This window comes from Syngnathus acus, chromosome 2, assembly GCF_901709675.1.
Source record: "Syngnathus acus chromosome 2, fSynAcu1.2, whole genome shotgun sequence".
NCBI lineage: Eukaryota > Metazoa > Chordata > Actinopteri > Syngnathiformes > Syngnathidae > Syngnathus > Syngnathus acus.
In genome coordinates, this window is record NC_051088.1 from 22,375,096 (window position 1) to 22,397,356 (window position 22,261).

Genomic DNA, 22,261 nt, shown 5'->3' on the forward strand with positions numbered 1-22,261 from the left:
GCGTGTAGTTTCAACCAGCTGGACCTCCCTGCCTACGAGAGTTACGAGAAGCTGAGACACATGCTGCTGCTGGCCATCCAGGAGTGCTCTGAGGGATTCGGGCTGGCTTAATCAATGAGACTCTTGAAGACGCACACACACACACACGCACACACCTGAATTAGAGCTTGACGACCCCACATAGTTAAATTTCTTTAACAGCGCCTACATAGATGATACTGGATGACTTGTTTAATGGTGCAGAGTTTCTGGTTTCCAGTCCGTACACGACAGATCAAAACCACATGGAGAATCTCGCGTGTAAAAGACACGCACGACACATGCGCGCTTGTCAGCCCCTCCCCATTTAAATGGAAAGGGCAAATGCAAAGGCGACTGGACTTATATAAGAGACATTTTCTTCATCTAGGTTGATTTTTCTCTGTACAAAAGGTTTGGGAGTTTATTGTTTCAACTTTTTTTGTTCCTCTGGCTGTGTAAAAAGAAAAAAAGAATGTGTGAACAGGATGGTTATAAAACCTTTGCGTTGGTGGTTTCTTGTTGCAAATTTTTGATCACAAGCCTTGATTTTGTTCGTTTGTTTTGTTTTGGGCTGAACAACTTGAGAAGTTCACAAAAATGCACTTTTCAAAAACATTTTGTGGCATTTTTAAGGAAGAATGGTACACTTGAAGCCAAAACCTGAAGGAGATTAAAAAAAACAAAAAAAAAAAACAAATTCTAGAGTATTTTTGACTATTAAATTGCTGACAGCCTTGAGCCTTTGAATCCGATTGGAATAACATGAATAAATGCATAAAGTTGCTTCTTGTCTTTTTAAATGTTTTAACTTTAACCTTATAAATTACCAAATCCAGAAAGATGCTTAAGGACTTTCGATGCATCATGCCAGATTTATATTTAAAGTAAATCCTACCCAATAACAACACCGCCAGAAATGTTGCCTCGTGTTCCTTTCCTCCAAACGGCCTTGCTCAGGAACTTGTGTACCTGAGTCCACAGGCTTCGGTGCTTGAAAGTGGGCAATGAAGGCAAGTTTGTTTGGTTATTTCTTCAGCTCAATTCCAGCAAATTGACTGCTTTAGCGTGACCAAAAAAAGGCTTCCTTAAATATTTTAGGATGACTTGTCCTAAAACTTATATATTGTGTATAATAAATAGTTAGCATCTGCCCTGCTTCTAGTATTGAGGATTGAAAGAGCCAGAATGGACACCAATAAATATACTAGTAAAATGTCATTGTTTCATTGTATAATTCAATCTGGGTTAAGGTCTAAAAACCCCTGAAGTTTCGAAACGTGTGACGTCATTTATGAGGCGCGGCCGAGCAGTAGGCAAAAGGATGCAACGTGCTTCCTCGAAAAAGCAAATTAGGAGTTGACGCGAAAAATTCTCTTTTGAGTGAATATATGAGGAAACTCGATCCCCACCACAGTAAATGTTGATTTCTAAAGTTACTCTTTAGCCACCCACCCCTCCGCCCTCACGGTATGGACAATTGACAGGACCGCCCACCGTGCGGTGGCGGGCCATTTAGGTTGAATCAGGTGTACACTTGGCGGAAGTGTTTTTTTTTCTCGAACTGTCAAGAGGAAGATCCTACTTTTTACTGACAGCATGCACGGACGGATGATCCCTTTGGAACGTTTTGGAGTCCACGAATCGAACATGTTAGAATTATCAAGTTTGTTTTTAATAGCAAGTAAAACAAGCAGCCTTTGGGATGGACGAACGTTGTGGAGACGTGGATAAGCGGTGCATCTGGCAAGGTAAAGAATTCCTCGCGTTCAACTTCTGTGGTGACAAAAAATAGCTGCCTTCACGAGCTTTTCTTCCAAAGATTAACTGAAGGCCTATAAATCATTAAAAGCCTCGAACTACGTCTTGAACGGACATATTCGAGATTTACAAAATAATTACTTGAGCGATGACTTAATTTTGTCAGCAGGTTATTTTTTATTTTATCATTGTAGAAAGGCTACAGGGTCCTATTATGGTAACTTTTATTATGGTTCCTAATTTGCATATTTTGTGTACTGTTGTGTTCACGTGACTTGAGCATGCACGGTAGCATATACGGTGATCAATTGTGACAAATGTCTCACATAGTATTTTATTTTAAGTTGCAACATGACACAAAAGTAAAGTACAGATACCTAACGAATCCACTACAACGGCCAAATATTTATAAGGGGCTAACTTTGCTGATTCTCTTTGAAATGAAAGCATTCTTGCTCTCTGGCACGCTGAGCTGTCAGTCAAGTCAGCCAAGCGCACGGCAGGAAACTTAATCAGTCATTTGCCTTCAATTAGCGAGTGATTAAAGGTTGACCTGGCGCTCTCACAACTTCAATGCCGCAGACGAGCGGACTGATAGACTCACGGATGACCTATTTTAGCCAAAAATCTTAAGGGATGATTAAATGGACTACAAAGAATCAATCAGTTTGTACATGCTTATGTGTGATTGTGCGGCTCCTTCTGGTGAGTGCACATTGCCCACTTGGGGGCAGTATAACACAGCCACGTTGATATACATGGAAATGGTCGCAACTGTCCAGTCAGATGCAGGAATATTTCTCGTTACTTTTTTGCAGGCGATCGACAATGTGCACCTGGGTGTTGCCTTACTCTGTCTACATGTGTTGCACCACAATTTTTGTTCGGTTATCGGTTTCTTAGAGAAGGGTTCTAACACCATGAAGAATGCCAATGCTATATTTTTTGGTACGTTTTTTTGTTGTTGTTCACTCTCTGCCAAGTTGCGCTTGTGAAATAAGTTGCATTCAGCTTTGCCACCATCCATTGTTCCATCTAGTTTCTGGTGATGTGATATGCGTTTTGATCATTTTAATTTTGTGGAAAGGTTGACGAAGCTCGCCTAATTAGAAGTGGTGCTCAAATGGAGCCGTTGGATGGCAGCCAGCATGCGCTCGGATACTTGACGCAAGCGTGTCCTTTCCTGTGCCGCGTAATGAGTCCGTCTATTGCCATATCAATATTTTGTCTCCAGCACGAGCGTATCCACCTTTTGCACGAGCAGCCTCTTGTCTATTTCCGTTCTCGTCGCTCCCGAGTTTCCCCATCCGCAGTGCAGCCGGCCATTTACGCGATTGCCTCCCCTCCCTCCTGCTTTTAAGGTGATGAAAATGTCTCCACCCGCCCACCTTCTGCTGACTCGGTTGGATTTCCCTTCTCAGTTGAAGCCGTTCATTGGATGCGCGCTTTTGCGTCTCCCTCCAGCGCATCTCGTCCACGCAGGACGCTCGAACGCAGAAAACGAGCAGAGAGCTTTGCTAAAAGCTTTCCAGCCAAGAGGGCACAAAATGTCTCTTCTCAAATCAGAATTTGCAAATATTTTCCCTCCGTTGTTCTGGTTAGTGTTGTAGCCTTTCTGCCCTTCTACCCATTCACCTTTTCAGCTCAAGCACAAAACACAACTGCCTCACCGCAAAAGATCAATTTGTCCATTTCTGGCGCTGTTAATTGAGGGCAACTGTGGCATGCACACCAACGCTACCAATGTCGTCCTTTAGTTTGCACTTGGTGTTACTGTTGTGGTTTTGACCCAGATTGGTTGACCTCAAGCAGGGTTGTTGGTTGGGCTTGTCACCTCTTTAAGCCCAGCGCCATTCATCATTCTTCCCCTGTGAAGGTCTCTCGCCCTGTGCAGCTTTGGTCTGCTTTTTGCCGGCAGCAGCAGATGGGCGCACCGCTTGGCGGTTCGCAAGCGGAAGGAGTTGACTGTGCGCTATGTTGCCATGCTGTTTCTTCCGCTGCTCTTTGTCTTCTTGGAACTGAGCTTTCACTTTTCAACCTTTTAAGTACTCAAAGCTCTTCAGCCTTCTTAATAATGGCCTTTAAGTAGAACGGCATTACTCACAGCCTTATTTATATATTCATTTATTTGTTATAGTTATCCTTACAATGTTGATGTTGGATACCATTCAAATTGCTGCAATGTAGTCATCTTTGAGGCACATGAATGCATTAGATAGCATTTTGAATAAGTATAGAATTAAAATATAGGAATGTTTCAATTTGGGTTGTTTGACTCATGAGGAGCTTGGAAGAGCTTGTTCCATGTTTAATTTTTTATGTTCTCTTGAATTGTAAGACATCATCATCAGTAGTTCATTTGCAGTCGCAGGAAAACGCAAAGGTCCAATCAGGAGATCTTGATTGTCTCCTTTCCCGTGGTTGCCAGGCGACATTTATCAATGTATCACCCCTGGAAGGGGCCGTCATGAGACCCAGAAATCGGCTCATCTCATAAGATGGCGTATTATGCCTCTCACATTTTAATTCAGTGTCATTGCAGAACGTTCCTTGCCAGACGTTTCTTTAACCCTTAAATGCATAAGTGGGTGAGTTTTTTGTTTTTTTTGTTTTGTTTTTTAAAATATCTTCATAATAAAAAGTTGTGTTTTCATATTCCAGGAATTCCTAAAAAAACATGTTTGTAACATAATGGCATTTAAAATTTGAACTTACCTTTTATACATTTTAAGAAATTGTAGTTTTTGTATTACGACCCCCAACTTCCATAAGTGGGTCAAAAATGCATTTTCTATGGAATCCAATGGAAATCTAATATCATGGAAATGAACGACTCTCTACCAAAAAGACAATAGCATTAAAAACGCGTTGATTCTAATATGGCTCATTTTTGACCCCCTTATGGAAGAGTGAAGGGTACACTCACTTGTGCATCGGAGAGTTAATGCTTAGGTAATAAACCAAAAGGCACAGAGGAGGACTGAAAGAGCTTCAATGTGGAAACTGCTAACTTTTTTTGGACGGCCTGATATATATTAGCTGGTGCACGGGAGGAGATTCTCGGCAGTGTGCTAATTTTTCAGCATGTGCTACTTTGATGGATGCGAGCGCAAGAAGAAGAGCAGCTGGATGTGAGGATGAGGAGGGGACGACAGGACGGACATTACAATAGAGGAGAATAACCAGGGATCCACACGACGGAGCGAGGAGGGGAGCCGAGGCGGAGGCTCAGACGGAGGGGTGATGTCACCTCCGAGAGGCAGCCAATGAGGGGGAGGGAGGGAGGGAGGGAGCGAGCGCGGCCAGAGGGAGGAGGGTGTGTTTTTCTCTCACTGCAGCATCAGCACAGTACCGAGGTGCGCACAGGCAGCCGGCACCACACCACACCAGGCTAGAGCAGACCGGACCAGACCAGGCCAAGCGGCAACAGAGCCGCTTGAGGACTCGACGGAGGAAAGAAACATCGTTGCGAAGGTAAGAGCAGCTTTGGTGTGTCCGGACACTTTGGAGGTTGGAAAAAAAAAAAAGAGGACGTCTGATGGGTTGCCTCATGAGGCTGCAGAGGTGCCATCACACCTTTTGCGACTTGCGGATATTTCACAATTCATTGTCTGCTCTGGAGGGAAGAAGTCTTCATTTTGAATGACGTTATCGTGGAGCTGTCAATTGTCAACATGGCTTCGCATCCATACCGTGATGATGCCGATGATGGCGATATGCATATCGGAATGATTGGTGTGACGATCAGAATGATTCATGCCTGCACCTGTGGCAGCTGTAGACATACAGCTGTCCATCTGCTTCACAAGTGTGATTTCTTTTCTGTCGCGGCCGCATGCAACAGGGTCTCGCCTGACATTCTTCATGCTGCCATTTTGCATCGAAGCATATTTTGCAAAAAGTGAGTTTTCATAAAGGTGCATTTTGCCTATGCTTTGAACATTTGGGCCCTTGCGGGCAAGGCGACGCAAATGCCATTTTTCTGCCTTTGCCTTTAAAATCAATGCCCATTTTCTGCCTTCTTTCCCCTCCCCCAGCTAATAGCCGAGCGGCTCGTTGATACGTGCGAGCCGTCGCCGCAACAGGCTGCAACAGTTTTCATTCAGATGATGCGTTACGCTGACTAGCGTTCCTCTGGGAACGACACATACTGAGCTCCGGCGGGAAGAAAGTGACCCGAGGTTCAAATAAGAGCCGCCGACATAGATGCAGGTGCCGGGAAAGAGAGAGATGACAGGATGTGAAAATTAGGGTGGGGCAGCCAGCTGGAGGTGTACGTGCACGTGTCTGTGTGTGTGCATGTGTATGCGCGTTGGTGTGTACGTATGTGTGTGCGCGTTGGTGTGTACGTGCGTGTGTGCATGCAAATTAGGCACTCACCTGGCCTCCTTCTGCTGTTGCCGTTTTCTGCATCCTCACTTAGGCAGATGCAAGCCGCCCAAATTATATTGACGAATTAAAAGCTTATTCCTAAAAATATAGCTTTGTCTATAATTGTCAAACTAAACATCAAATTCAATGACTTACAAGTTTTATGTATTTGAAATAACCACAAAGCAGGAACGTCTGTTAGCTTCATTCTACCAAATATTGCAAAACGTAGTAGACGGGCTAATGAATAGCATCGATGTTATAGAGCACAATTCGCCTCAGCAGCAAAAAGTATCATACTTGCGGGCGTATATTCTTTATCCTCCGTGATAAACATCGAATTCCTACTGCAGCTGACTGAGGCATTGACAGTCTCCTCAGTCTCAATTTTTAGCTAATTGTCTGTATCGTACTGACCTCTAGTGGCCGAGACGTGCATAGCAGAAGGAGCTTTGTGCTCGTAAGAAGTGGTCATACGGTTTCATTTTTGTTCTGTTCTGTTCTCACCATGTTTTTTAATCATGAAACCAACAGATGCACATCTTGTATGTTTTCCAAAAAAAAAAAAAAAAGATGCATCGTCATCCATTATTAAAGAATTGTGCAAAACCACTAGATTACACAACTAGGTCACATTCTTTCCTAAAAAAAAAAAATTGTGCAACAAAGTAAAACAAAGACAATCACATTGTTTTATTTGGATGGCAAAAGCAACTTTTCTTGATGGGGTGCTAATGTCAAGCTGGCGCCCATCCAAACGTTTTCGCTCTTCCAGTAAGTGTGTAGGAGGAAGGAACACTTTGCTTTCACCTGTTTCAGCCTCGGGACGCTTTCTCCTCCACCACAACTGCATGGGCGGATTTCCACTGCGCAAACAAAAGTGCTGACCACAAAATCATTAAACCGTCACGCCGTAGTGCCATGCAAAACCTGTTTTTTATTCCATGTCCCTGTTTTGAATACAAAATGCGTCTCATAAAAAAACAAAGGCAAGCTGACATGCTTTGCCCGTGAGGCCAAATGATGAAGTCAAAGTGGGCGGGCAGGTCACCCTAACCTGACAACGTGTCGCTAGTTCGGAATATTGACTCCATAGTGAAGCAAAAGGCAAGCATTTGAGCTGATGAAATATACAAAAGACATTTTGTTTTTAGCATGAGCTAATGCAACACCATGCAAAGTGACTTGGAAGCTTTTGAGCCGAAAGCGCACTTCCTAACTACCCACTTGAATTTTTTTACTTTGCCATTCGATTTGAATGCAAGAGTGGGTAAATTGTTTTCGACCCGCTGCCATAAAGCCTCACTAAATCCTAATTGAGTTCATGACAGGGGGCCCGCATGCTTGGCACCCTTTCAATTCACGATACAGACATTCAACAGCAGCACAATTTACTCTTACGTCCCTCCTGCATGGGCTGACTCACTAATAAGCGGTGCCTTCGCCTTGAAAGCTGAGACAGGCCAGCCGAGAGTTAAGCTGCAGCAAAAACGACCCTTCAACCGGCACGCCCTCTCATTATCGTCTTTGTGACACCTTCAGGGGGCCGGCAGCTCGCACCCCTCCCAAAATGGCTGCACGTGGAGAGGGGGACTGTCAAGTGGGGTCAGGGTTTGCTTTGACATCCTTTCGGGGGCGGCTTAGTAGGAGAATACATTGCGGTGATTTAGGAAGGTCGAGGTCTGGTGGATTGACAGGGCGGCCGCCTCCCGAACATTATATACGAGGTCTGAGGAGGAAGGGAAGGAAGCCTGCAAATGAGGAAAATTGAATTGACAGTGAGCGGAGGCAAGCGCAGCTCAAGATGGAAAGGATTGATTGAAAAGTGAGTGCTCGGATGACAGCGTGATGAAAGCTATTCTGGAGAGGATGGAGTGCAGCTCGACAGTCCGGCCATAACTCGCAACCGTCTTCGTCCACCAACCACCCTCTCGCCTCAACCGTGTACTGTCAAACTAGACATAAATCAAAGAAAATTACATGTGTATTAAAAAACAAACAAATGGCTTTTCTGTTATAAAAGTCGCTCAATGCCATCAAACAATGCGGTGTCTCTTTTAAGCTACACAATCGATGGAGCAACTCATGTAGACAGACAAAGGAATATAGTCTTTATCCTCTGCTAAACGAACATCGCTACAGCTTACTGAGGAGTTGTGACCATCTCATTCTACTCCATCTATAGCTGTATCTTTGTCTTAAATTAAAATGTTCAAGGATACCTTAGGGAGCTGTGCAGAAAAAAAAAATCATTTGTTTACATTCTGTTTAATACTATTTTCCTTATTAAAGAAAAACGCCTCACAAAAAATGTTGGGTTTTTTTGCTTTGAGGGGAAGCTGGAACAGATTACAAGACAAGCATCCGATATGGGAATGAATTGAATTTGTATTATCTCATGAGCAGGAAAGGTAGTAAAGCCCATGGGTGGCAAATCTTGCCACTTCAAATTGCAATCCTCGCAGCAAATATTTCTTCAGCCCGGGTGGCAATTTAATTACGACAAAGGCAATAATCAGAGAAGTAAATTGGATCTGAGGAAGGCTTATTGCCTTGATGAATTTTTTTTTTTTTTAGGTGAGCCAGCAATAAAAATGGGCTTCAGACCTTCAGCCTGCACTGGATCTGAATTATTCTTATTTTTTGTAACTTCATCCTGCAATAGCAAACATTTTTTTTATCCTTTCGTTACTTTTCAATGAAATCCTGCAAAATAACACACGGGAGGAAGCACAAAAAAGTGCAAGAAGTAAAACACCAAATAAAAAAGTTGAAGTCCTAATAGTTACCAAAAATCATAACTTTGAAAAAGAGATTTCCCTTTTGGGACAACATTGTGTAGAGAATTGGACTAAAAATGAAAACAATCAAATGTGTGTAATTTGGACATTCAGCAGACAAAAAAGCGTGGCCATGAAGGACCTTACTTTGCAGGCCTGTTTTATTTTTGCCTCTGTGACAAAAGTGTCTTTATGCGAGCGGCCGAAAATCCCCTGTGGGAGTCTTCATCTGCAGCAGTACGATGAAAGACTCCTTCTTGCTAGCGTCACTTGGCCAAATGCTCCACTAAATTGAGCTTCTGTTCGCCGAGTTTCCTCGGTAATCGTCTCCGGATGTCAAACGGCCTTTTGTCACTTTAGCACGTAGCAGCAATTGCCCTCCTTTAGTCTGAAGCAACAATTAGCAACAAAACCCCCACAGCGCTATATGTTCGTATTATACTGCCCCCAGGTGGCCACGGTGGGAGCAGCACAATCTCCATTGAAATGAAGGAATAAACAAAGAACTGGTTTCGTTCTCCCATTCGTTTTAATGGGGACATTTATTTGGGATACATTGTAGTTGGGTTTAAGATTTTGTTTTAGAAAAATATTTATAAATAAACTTGACTTGACTTTTTAATGGTTCTAAAAACAGTCTCTGTATTGTGTATGGCTCATAAAGAGCCAACTGACATCGCTGAGTCAATATCTGTTCTTGTGGGTTTAATGGTAACGGATCAAGTTAGTTTTAATTTGATAAAAAAAATAGTCTGAACCCTAAAGGGATGGATGGGGGTTTGCTTGAGGAACAATGTGCTCCAGAAAGTTTTCTCGTGATCACCCGGGCCCCTCCGGCCCAAAATTTAAAATGTCAGAACCGGACGGTGGCACTGACTGAACTCAACTGACTTGCCAACCACATCACATGGTGTCGCTAGCTTGCCTTGAAAAATGTTTGCTTAGCTCGACGCTAATAAACAAAGCATGACTGAATGGTTGCATGGATGACGTCTCCCTCCTTCATAGCGATGCATCATTTCAAGAAATGAGCCGAATTGGCGTCCTGGAGTACGCGTTCGGCATCATCCATTCATTAGGCTTGGATTAGCGCCAGTAGGAGGGGGATCAGGCTTTGAGTGCCTTGTAATCCCCATACACGGGCCTAATTTAATCTCACCGCCCATGCCGCCGTGTCGTTACACACCACCGCGTGCCGGCTGCTCCCACATCGGAGGCAACCCTACCAAAAAAAAAAGTCAAGATGCGGAGAAACGGCAGGGAGAGGATGAAGTGCCTCGGGAAAAGATTAGCGCAAATTTGTTGATATGATTTGATGTCACGCGTACGCTTAATGAAATCTGACACAAAAGCTGTATCAAAGGCGATTAGGTTCCGTTTTGATTGGCGCTCCCTGACATGTAGCTGGCCTACAAAGTGAGCTGCTCACCAAAGAGATGCGGGCAAAAAAATTCTGGGCTCAATTCCGCCACGTTTGGCTGGGGCTGTCTGCTGGCATTGCCTGGGAAGAATTTGCCCGTCCCTCAAGGCATCTCCTTCGGGGGATCGCATTTGTTTGGCATTAAGTTAAACCGGCTAATGTGGTGCTTTCAGGCTGTCATCCTCCGCGTTTGACTCCACGTGGAGGCCCGGCCCAGCCCGGGTTGAGCTGCATCATTTCCAATCCAGACGCACTGCCGGCGCTCTGTAAGGTGATGCTCGCTAATCATTTGATCTGTACTGAGAAGAAGACTGATTGACGCTGCAGGCGGGGAAGGGTGGGGTGGGGCGGGTTTGAGGCTCCTTGTTAATACGAGCAAAAGATGAAAGGTGGAGTCCCCTAGAGGAAACGGGGGATCAACAAGAAGGTGAAAGATTTATTCAGGCGCACATGTTGGGTGGGGCGATGGGGGAGGCCAGACAAAGAGGAGCACAGTGAAAAGGTGGCATTTGTGAGGCCTTGACACTTGTTTGGGGTGTGGCGTGCACCATTCAATGTCAGCCTGACATTTTGACAGCAAGCTGCTCAAAAGCAAAATGGACGCCGTTCGACCCTGAGGCTTTTCCTTAGGGCCAGTTCCGGATTCATATCGCCGAGTGATTTTGGATTGACTGTTCAGGAGTTCTGTTCACACCTAAAAGCTCTTCTTGCTTTCATCAGTTTTGATTTCAAATCTTTTGTGATAGTATACAAATGCAAAGATAATAACAAAAAAAAGAAGCTGTGGAGCCAAAGTCAATCCAGTCTTTTGATAGAATTGAAATTGTCCCAAGATGGCTTCAGTCTTGACCTGCCCATGCATCCTTAGTGATGCTGCAGATAGTCTTGTGTTTTATTTCCTCAAGTGACCATCTGGCCTCAGGAAAAGGTCAACGTTGGCTCCCTCGTGGCCTTCACCGTATTTCCCGGATTGTGAGTACACTGGTTGCGACGTCTGCATCTCGGAAGGGAGGGAGGGAGGCAGGTCACGCCCGCCGAGCTCTGGAGTCAACACTGACTTTCTTGTTATTATGTTCTGTCAGTCCCTTTTGGTTAGTGGTCATCCCGAGCGTAGAAGCCGCTCATTCTGTTTCCTTTTGGCTCGAAATTGCCGCACGTTCGGGAAAAGGTCATAGCTTCCATTTCTGAGCCACGGCGGAGGAGGATTTGCCGAGACGGACGGGGCTCTGCGTGCGCGCCTCAGATAACACTGCCGCCTTTCATGGCTTCCTCCTCGCCTGGATCTCAGCTGCCCACTCTATTGGTGATAATTGGATTGATTTGGCGAGCAAAAATGGCTTCCCGATGATAATGATAACAGATGCCATGGGAGTTAGGAAGCCACTTAGGGGCTGCGCATTCCCCTGCATAGTTTCTCCTGCTTGCAAGATGGAAGTCGACAGGAAGGCTGCAAGGAGGAACGTGACCCCGAAGCTTCAGTTGGAAGAAATGACGTTTCACACCGCTTTGAGTGCGAGGCAGGCAGCATAAAGAATCAAGGTGCAGGAGCGAGCGAGAGATGTGGAAGGGGGAGGGGAGAGGAATATTCAGCAGCAGGAATCCAGAGGTTGTCATGGTGACAGCAGGGTGAGGCCAGGGATTGGAGGCGGCCTCATCTGATTGACACCCTGCCTCAAATGTCTGCACGCATGGCCTCACCTCAAGTCCAAGAAACTCCCAAGCGTCCAAATCATTTCATCCATCTCGAGCGCCGGCGTGTCATGCTTGCTCGCTTTTGTGTTTTGACGGAATGCAAAGCTCTCGCCAGCATGCAAATCCCCCTCCAACTGACTCCATTAGCCAAACCTCTGCGCGCCGGCTCTTCGCTTTTACGGGAAGAAATGTCGACGTCGGCAGATGTTGAGCTTCTCTGGAAATTCTCTCAAACTGAAGGGAAAGCAACAATTGCTACTTTCCTTTTTGTGCCATCTCAGGGAGTGCGTGAAGAGGTTTGTTTTCAACAAGTAGCTCACTCTTGACTCGACTTGGAATTCGAACGTGCAATTATGGACCTTGAGAGAACCTTCATGCCCTAAACCGGTCCAACAAACGTCCTTGGGAAGTTTTAAACTGAAAGCGCAGGAGAGAAAGGTCATTCTAAAACATCAGTGTCAAACTCGAGGCCCGGGGGCCAGATACGGCCCGCCACATCCTTTTTATGTGGCCCGCAAAGACTTTTTGACTTTGTGTCATTACTAAAATTACAGATTATCTTCACTTTTAAAAAGAGATATTGCTTGCAATTTTTATTTCTATTCGTCTTTTTAAAATATTTGAACAATTTTTACGCTGTATATAATATAAGGCGTTAACAGGCTTAATGGAATGAAACCAAGCACAATGCGGCCCGCGATAAAAATAAGTTTGATGTTCCTGTTCTAAAACAAGTCTTCTTTCTTCTTCTCTTGTTTTGCACTCTCTTTGCACTCTCTGGGTGCTTGTTAGCAAAAAGGGCCTCGCGAGTTGCCTTGTCTGTGCAATATGAGAGTTTTCATTAGGTGAGCTGCACTTAAGGAGAACTGCTGCATTTGCAGCTTTGGGCAAAATTAATGGGATTGCCGACAATCCAATTGGACTTGCTTCATCATTTAGCCAATGCAAATCAGCGCAAAAAACCTTGTCTAGCCCTCGACGCCTGTGTGATGTCTAACTGGTGTGTTGTTTTTGTTGTTGCATTGGTTTCCCTCTTAGTTGCGCTCGGTGTTCCTTTGATGACTTGAACAGCACTTTGTTTATGCTGCATGCGCTTTCCTGCAACCATGACGGCGCTTTGTTTTCCTTCGGGGGCTTCCTTGTGTCCTCATCCAGCCTCCGTGTGTGTGTGCGTGTGGGGGGGCGGCATTGTGGCGCTGGTCCATGCAAATGTGCTGAATGGAAATTGCGACCCGGCAGTTTATTTGCCTCAAGTGGTGCATGAGGCAAACATGACTAGTATTCCAAGATAAAACAAAATCTGTGAAATGACCCAAAACTTGTGTTCGTACTGTGACCCAACACTTCTCTTCATATACTTTTTGCTTACATAGCATACACAAGGCTAATGTACTGTGTGATATTGTTGCAAGGCAAAACTTCTTAAACTTTTTGAGTGGTCACACATTTCCTCCTCGCAGAATTCTGACGGCATTTAAACACAACTGACACGGCAATAAAATGGTTCCTCTTTTTGGAGACAAAAAGAGTAAAAGTTGCCCTCCCCTCAAGTGTGTGTCTGTGTGTGTGTGTGTGTGCGTGCTCAATCAGCCTACCATGCATGTCTTTGAAATGTGTGAGGAAACCCACGCAGGCACAGGGAGAACCTGCAAACACAGGCAGGCCAGAGCTGGAATCAAACCCATAACCTCTGCCCTTTTATACGGACGTGTTAAATAGTCATCCATTGTGCTGCTTGTACTTAAAACAAACAAAACATTCTTTTTAGTGACCCCAAGGACCCCAGTTTGTCTCCTATAAGAGTCAGAAGGGGCGTTACCTGTTGGAGGTGGCAGATCGCGTACACACTCCCCCTCCCCTTGTCAGGTTATTTGACGTGCCAATTTTCCCCATGGAGGCGGAGACATGTCCTTGCATGTCACATGAGCTGTCCTCCAGCGCTCGATGGGCTACTTAGCACACGGCTCCAGGGAGCCCTCCCTCCTCTTCCTGTCTGACGGAGTGCAAAAAGCACCTGCAGCCCCCCCCCACGTGTCGGCCTTCACAGCGTCACGCGCCTCGGCCCACGCCCATGCCATCACTGCCGTCCCTCAACAGAGCTTTCAAGAGCACCAGCTTCTTTACATCCTTTCATTGCTTCCTACATTACCGCAAACAAAACCGAACCCTTGGCGCCGTCTCGTGTGGATAATTGCAACGTTTAATGTTGCCCCAAGGGCATACATATTCAAATGAGACATTAGTCAAGTGGTGAGCGAGACGGAAGGCGAAGGCAGTACTTGACTGACACCACAGCAGAAGGTGACTCCTCCTCTTCATTTCCCAAAGCAGCGGCCGCCTTTTAATTTTCACGTTCCTGCTGCGAAGAACAACACGAGGATGTGCAACGTGAGGGGATGAGTGGGCGTGTTTGCGTGTGGCCCCCTCCTCGCTACGACACTGAGGGTGTGTCAAGTTATTAGCTTTGCGCCACCGGCACATTATCTGAGTGGCGCTCCTGCTAATGCATGCAAATGAGCCACTGACCGCCAAAGTCAGGTCAGTGGCGAGGACGGCGTTCGTTACCATGACAATGGAGTGGACTTAGGGCGTTGCCGGTGACAATTAAAAGGTCCGTTTTGTGTCATTGCCTCCTTCAAACAACCCGTCAATCTGTTATCCTGACTGGGCTCGCAGATATAGCGCAGCTCTCTAAACGTTGTGTGCTTGTTTATTGCGTGAAACTGCTGGAGAAGCCACCGTGGGACCAAAAAAAAATGAGGCCAAAATGTATTAATACATCGGCCGACAGGTTGTTGTGCAGCCAAGCGGGAGGCTTCTTCTTGCCTCGTAAAATATTGCATTGTGGATCATGCCTTGCCCTTGTTGAACCCATCCTTTTTTTTCTTTCTTGCATAACTAACAAAACGCTTCGGATGAACATGGCGCGGGAGCGGGCCGAGAGGCTGCAAAGACAGATCCGCGGCGGGACGAATGCGGATCTGGACTGATACACGCCAGCAACACAGCGCACGCACACGGGCTTACATAAGCGTGACGGACGCCCCCCAGCTTGTCTGAGTCGATGATCCCATTACAGCATGGCTCTCGTTGCAGCACGCTTTTTACAACGATTTTTCTCCCGCTATGAATTTTTCAAATAATTTGTTCATGAATTTTCCATTGCTATCTTGCTTTTGTCTGAGCTGTTATTTTGTTGTTGTTTTTTCCAAAGCATCCCTCAGTCCCTCCACTTAGCCTTTATCTTCATGGATGTTTGAGTGCACTCCATTCTCCTTGAATGATTCAGCTCCTCTTGTATTCTCCCACTCTCTCGTTAGGGGACAAACAGCGTCCAAATAAGTCACATCAGACAGAATTTTTTTGACTGTTGGAAACAAGTCTTCATTTTGGGAACGCTTTATTGGTGTTTGTTTGGATTAGTGTACAAACAGCATTTCTGATTAGCTTCAGCATCCATCATTGGTGTTCCTTCTGCGTAGGCCTCCACTAGCATGTTCTCAAACGTGCGAGGTGTCGGCAGGTGAACGTGCGTGCGCATATGTAAGCGATAGCGCAACCCTATTAATGTCCGTGTTTGAATTACTGATTTGAATGTACCACAGGGAAGGGGGGGTTGCACGGAGACGGTGTTGTCAAGGAAACCACAATACAGCCGGTGTAGGCGTTTGCCCTTGTGGCTGCTCCAACAACCTTGTTTTCTTTCTTCAGCACTGTATTTACCGGGAAGCCTCAGTGAAATATGCTGATTTGGGTGGGGCCTCTAAAGTGAGACCCTCGAAAGTGAATTCAAACATTTACATTGCACATGTTGAAAGATATTTGCCGTTAGCATATGTGCTAAGTCAGAACTATGAACTAGGTATTATATAGTATTCTCTCACTCACTATTTCAGTTTTACAGATTTTTTTGCGAGTAGTTAGCTAGCTAGCTGGAAAGGCGTTAGATAGCTAGCTAGCTCCTTGTTATCGTCGCATTTTATGTTTTCTTTTTAATTTGTTACCAGTTCTCTCTGTGGTATATCGTTTATATTCACTTTACAGGGATTGTAATTGTGGCCAATTTGCTGTTCACATAGAGGGGGGTGCTAGCTCCTGTGCTAAAATGCTAATTGCAGTATTGATGAATGTCAAGCGCATGTAGCGTGTTTCTAGATAAGCGGCCGGGCCCATCTGCCTTCTTCTTTCCAGCTGGTAAATTTCCATTAGGTGTTAATCGTGCATCATTAGCCTTGAAACGCAAGCTCAAAAGCACGAGGGAGCCGTTGTACTGTAAGCCCGTTTTCCATTAAAGTTGCAGATATCAAATTAATCCGCTGCTTTGCCAATTGGCCTCAGCAGAGTGCTTCCCGAACAAGTTATTGAAATGACAGAGAGAAAGCAATTGGGGAAAAAAAAAGCGGGACAAGAAGAAAATGGATCAAAAGCAGACAGGAAAATGGATCCTCATTGCTTCTGATGGCTTGCATGGCTGATGAAACACCTCCTGGGTTTATCATCTCCATGAAGTGCTGAAACAGCAGACACGGGTCGCCGCTGTTATTCAAAGTGATTAGTGTTTTTCTTTTTTTCCCTGCCATTGCCTCTCACACTCGTCTCACTGCAACAGGCTCATGCATTACGTATGACACTGCCAGGGAGAGGGAAGGGGGGCCACGGTTGAGGGCAGAAAATGTCAGGTATGGATGAACCAACGTAGTCTGGAACCAAACCAAATGCACATGGGCCTGGGGGTACGGATGAATTATGAATTTGGGTGGATTTGGGGCAAATTGTGTCCGAGGAAGCGGATTGAGATGAATAATTCACCCGAACAGGGGCTGTGGATCAGACCCCCCACCGGGTTCACCTTGTTCCTCCTCCTCGCTTTTACGATCCATTGACCCTTTAAATCTCCGGCAGCGAGGCTCCGCAACACTCCATTTGTCGAGTGAGGAATTGCTTTGTTTACGAGTGAGTCAGCCGCTCTTTTACACGCTGATCTCGACGGAAGGAACCTCGGGGAAGGAGATGAAGGCAGGGCAGGGTAGACATCTTTTCATTTATTTGTCTCCGCTCTTTCGTTGCGGATCTTCACAGCTTGAGCTGATTAAAATGGAACAGGAGGCGAGACAGCACGCAGGATTGCTTCGACACAAGTACGACACGCTGGCTCAGGTCGGCCGCACGAGAAACGGTGAGCGGTGGTCGCTCATGATGAGAAACCCGGAAGCCACGCCCAACAAAAGAAAAAAAAAAACGCTCCAAAAATTCCAACTTGACCACAAAGGAACCTGTTTCGAAAAACATTGTTGCAACAAAATAAAGTAATTATCCATTTTAAGTATTGATGCTACGTTTAGTTAAATTCATATTTAATGAACGTAGGGATTACCTCCCTCAGGCGTGTTCTGTATGCATTTTTGAATAAACCATGCATCTGTGGGCTCGCCGGGACGAGTGGGGACACAAAGAGCCACACGACAAACTACTTTGCCAAATGTGACCAGACGAGATGTGGGCTTGTACTGTACACAATATGGCATGGCAACGTAAATCAATGTATGACTGAAGAAGAAATCATGTGCATGTGACAAGCCGATTGTGTGCAACCACACCCTCAAATCTCATCTCGGCACTGGCGGATCCATAAAAGCCCCCTCCCGTCATGATGATGACACGCTTGACATTCCAACTGTGATAATAGCGTTTAAAAGCACTCAGGAACATGCTGATGGGTCATGACAACGGTCGCAGGCGTGACCTTTGAACCTGCTCAATGGATTGCGAGGTGAAATGAAGCAGATGCTGGATGTCACTCAGCATACTGCAGCAGCTTCCGTGTGTGTGTGTTGTGTGCGTGTCGTGTGTGTTCTTCAGCCTTGACTATATGGTGTCTTCATGTATTCTAAAAAATGTGTGCTTACAATTTGTTTTTTTATCCCCGTGACATTTTTTGACTCCGGGCTAAAAATAATTCCATTTTGGATTTGGCTCAATGTGTGGATTTGTTTCAAGCCTATAATCATTGCCTACCATTTACTCTTTGAGGTTCCATTAATGCATTTTCTACAGCGCTTATCCTCATTGGGGTCACCAGCAAGCTACAGCCCAGTTTGGGTGAGAAGCGAGCACAGCCAATCACAATCCTAACCTCTCCAGTGGCTGTATTTTAGTGTCTTCTTTTTTTTATTGCTCGGTGTCTTCAAGCTGCTGCGGGAATTGAACAAATGCTGATTGGACGCTTTTGCAATTTCACATGTATGAGAGGATGGATGCCCTTTGTCGTCCCTCCTCCACTTTTACACTTAAATATCCCGCACTCCTCTCGCCACTCGAACGGCTCATTGTATCTTAATGCTACCCGTCCCGTTGAGTCCTCATCTCTCCTTTGGTGGTCCATTTCACCTCATTTGTGTCCACCGATGTTGACAATTCAAGCAGCCCCGCCTCCTCCTCCCGCCTTTGTGCTTTGCGCTCCGCTGCGTGACACTAAAATCTTCACATTGATGAACTGTAATTATCTTGCATCCTCCAGTCCTCTCCCTCATTTTCCATCCCTCTCCTAAACGACCTTCCCCCACGCTAGTCAACGTGCCAACGTGCGGCAGCGCCAGGAACTCCGACGGCGCCGTCTGCCAAATCAGCGTCCTTATCACACGCTTCTTTTGTCTCTTTCTTTTCAACGTGATAATAATGGCGTGTGCTTAACAGCTCTTTGCGTGTGATACGGGGTGGTGCAAACAATCAGCGGGAAGGGGGGGGCTGTGGAGATACGACCAGGACCTGCTCTGAGGGTGCAGATGGAGACTCCTAGCAGGGGTGGTTTGCCATGTAAGAAGCCAAAATTTCAGGCAAGCTCCTCAATAGAGGAACTCTGGACTGAATGTGGACCCAGACCCCTTTCAAGATACTCTTTTTAGTTATTCCACCTTTTTTGTGTGTGTTCTTCTACTGCTATCCATCATCTGGTGAGATGATATGAACATAGAGACATAATCCTGAAATGGATCTTCTGAACCTTAAAATGACTTTGTATGCACTGGGCCATTAATGTCTTGACTGAGATGATGGCGCATCCAACTTTGTATCATCACCATCAGGTTCTCGTCGTGCGCACATCTGTCATCCATCTCTTGGTCATTGTCTTCTTGTTGTTGTCCATCTGTCCAGCCCGTCCATATGGGCCGCTGGAGGACATGTCCCACTAATGAACCAAATGGTGAGCAGCACATTGTCGCTCCATTTTGACGCTTTAAATCTCCACTGTCGTATTAACTGAGCGTCTCGGTCTGGCCACATGGTGCCAGTTCATGTTCCTCCCGTTGTGACACATGGCCCCTGCTCCCCCCACCCTTCCTTTCTCTTTTATGTGGCAGAAAGAAGACCAGCGTGAGGGACGCAAAGACTCGCCAAAGCAGCGGGCCCCCAGTTGCGTGCACGTGTGAGCGAGGCCTCGGACGGGACGGCGAGCAATGGCTCCCCGACAGCAGGTGGGCAGTAGGAGGCGGAGCTCTGGCTTCCTCCTCCTCCCCATCCTCCTCTCCTTCGCGGTCCAGCCCAGCCGAGCAACCATCCACTTTCCCTCCAACTGTGAGTACGCCTCCACGTCACTTTCGGCCTTCACCAAATTGTTAATTCATGCGCTAATAATGATCTCAACATTGGAGCTCCTTTTCCTTCCTCGTCCGGTTGTGCGTCTAATTACTATTTAATTGATCCTGATCCATTGATTACTCCCACTATTGATCCGGTTCCTCCGAGCATACCAGAATCGGATTGAGGAGTAATTTAATCAACGAGTAAATGGCGGCTGGAGGTGCTGCTTATTTGGCAACGTGTCAAAAAAAACAAGCGAAAGCCTTCCGCTAACACCATTTGTTGCTTGCCTTTCCGGAAAGCGCTTGCAGTGAGTCACGGTGGCTGCCCTCCACCACCTGCGCAGATAAACAAGCGTGCACTCGGCCTGAAAGCAGATGGAAAGATAGCAATCTGCCGGGGGAGGGGTTATGGTTATGATGCGGAGTGAAAAATGTTAAAGGTCAAGGTGTCCCTTGCCTTTCAATTTGCAACAATGCGAGTCAGCGCTAAGCTTCTGACCATCGTGTCTCAATTGTTCATGTATTATGACCGTTGTTCAGTGACCTCGCTCCATTATCAAGTGGAACCTCAAAATGTGTTCGGTGACACCGGGCCACAAACCACTCACCAAATCGAATAACTTTCAATCGATTGTTGTATATCAAGCAAAATGGTCAGGTCCTGTCCTGCGCTGTGATTGGCCAGATACCAGTTGGTTGCGTTACCTCAACATAGCCGAGCAAAGAGAATGAAATCAAACCAAAACAACAAAATCAAGTTTCAGCACACTGTACATATCTTTTCCTGGTCCCAAACTGTATCTTTGCTTGTATTTCCTGTTTGACGTCCACTCTAGCATGTCCATATTTGTCTTTCTCTCTCTCTCTAACAAAAACATTTTCTCCCTCACGCTTGCTCTCTACTGTGGACTACAAAAGACCACATAAGTGACCGTAAGTGCTTTTAATGTTTCGGACCAATCTTTTGTAATGCAGGTGCTAGCAAAAATTATTGTAAACACTTTTAACTTAACGGCTTCTTTTCCGTACACAGTTAAAAAAAAACAACGACACTGCTCTTGAATGATTTTCTGTGTGATGACTCTGCAGTCACGTGGGCGGCACGGGCAAATAAAAGCTCCATCCGGCTCGGCTGAGCAGCCCCGAGCCTGAACTTTAATTGGATCAGGAAGGGGCTTATTAGCTTTGATTGCATTCCCTCGCTCTCTCGCTGCCTTTCTCTCTCTACTGAACGTTTTGTCGATTTTCTGTCTCTGTCGGGCGCCGCGACATCGCTGCGCATCGTTCTAATCGGACGCCTTTGATCACATGCTCTGAAACGTTTGTACTATCTCAATCTTATTAAAAGTGGAAAAAGGCCAATTTTTTTGGTATACTAGTGAAAAACCTGAAGTTGTGATTTCCCATAGTGGGCCATATAAAATGATGTGGTGGACCGGGACTGGCCCCCAGGCCTCAGGTTTGACACCAGTGTTCTGACATGAAAAAGGAAGACAGAAAAAATTCCTGCTTGACATCCGTTTGTCTGTCTTTCTTGCATGATGCTGCTTCCATTTCCGCTCATCTCAAGCAATTTCCTCCTCAGTCCATATGACAAGTCTTTCTCTCGGGACCCTTTGCTCATCCTATCGACCCAATATATGGTTATTGGCAGCTGTTGACCTAAAAATGATTGGTGCCTCTGTGCCTTCTGGTCATAGGGAATCTTGCATTACTCTGGGGTAATATGCGTCAAAGCGCTGCTTAATGCATACGGAATTAAATCAATCACATACTGCAGCACTGCCATACAATATTGGTTATTGAGTTATAATATAATACAAGACACACCAAATGCTTTTAAAATCAAGTTAACGCTAATAATTTAAGATGATGTTACTTCCACACTTAGCCGAACGTTAGCTGAAATCTCCGATCTGTCATATTAAGTCATATTCATAACCAGTCATATTAATGAAGTCATATTAATTATACTTTGACTTACAAGCAAAAAGTTGAGATAACGAAGAATTACGCATTGTGTCTAACAAACACACAAACAAACCAAAATGCCATTGACAATCTAACAGCATCTGTATGGCAGTCTGATAAAGCTTTTAACAAAGAATATTTGAACACAAAGGGTGAAGCAACACATGTAGACCGACACAGTACAGAACAATACTCAAACGCATCATATTGTGTATCACTGCAGCTTACTTACTCACTATAGTAGTAAAACGCTTCTGTGTTTGAATGAAATATTATGTCATACTGCCCCCTGATGGCTAAGTTGTACATATCAGGAGGAGATGAATTAATCATGATGCACAAACTTTTGAATTGTGTAATATTGGTTATTTATTTTTTCTTTTACACGTGTTCTTTTTGAACCGGCTGGAATAGATTAACGGCACACGCGAGTGTTTTGAGTTAAGAGGGCGGTCAAGGAACGGAGTTGAGTGCGCATGTCAAGGCACGTGTTTGAGCTCACCGTCTTCTTATGACCATGTGTCTTGTTTGCAGTCAAGAAGCCTCCTGTTATCACCACACAGCCCGAGTCTGTCACCGTCTTCAGCGTGGAAGATCTCGTCATGATTTGCAAAGCCTCTGGAAACCCACCGCCCATGTTCGTACGCACACACACGTACACACTGATG

At 45.5% G+C, this 22,261-nt stretch overlaps 2 protein-coding genes across 14 annotated transcripts in view; both read left to right on the top strand.

Annotated features, from left to right (window-relative positions):
- Positions 1–1,236, top strand: part of huwe1 (HECT, UBA and WWE domain containing E3 ubiquitin protein ligase 1) — a 30,888-nt gene extending 29,652 nt beyond the window's left edge. For 9 of the 10 annotated variants that reach the window (XM_037246035.1, XM_037246044.1, XM_037246041.1 and 6 more), the window contains one exon: positions 9–1,236. In XM_037246035.1, coding sequence (XP_037101930.1) covers positions 9–111 — 103 coding nt within the window. In that variant the 3' untranslated portion in view covers positions 112–1,236. The remainder of the gene's footprint in view (positions 1–8) is intronic. The other variant, XM_037246045.1, reaches the window with a different exon arrangement.
- A 357-nt stretch (positions 1,237–1,593) lies between these two features.
- The window catches only part of l1cama (L1 cell adhesion molecule, paralog a), a 32,328-nt gene continuing 11,660 nt past the window's right edge, over positions 1,594–22,261 (top strand). Inside the window, exons 1-4 of one of the 4 annotated variants that reach the window (XM_037246392.1) lie at positions 1,594–1,769; positions 19,401–19,614; positions 20,541–20,555; positions 22,128–22,230. In XM_037246392.1, the coding sequence (XP_037102287.1) occupies positions 19,497–19,614; positions 20,541–20,555; positions 22,128–22,230 (236 nt within the window). In that variant the 5' untranslated portion in view covers positions 1,594–1,769; positions 19,401–19,496. Of the gene's footprint in view, positions 1,770–5,088; positions 5,254–19,400; positions 19,615–20,540; positions 20,556–22,127; positions 22,231–22,261 lie in introns of those variants that run through there. The other 3 variants (XM_037246391.1, XM_037246393.1, XM_037246394.1) reach the window with 3 other exon arrangements.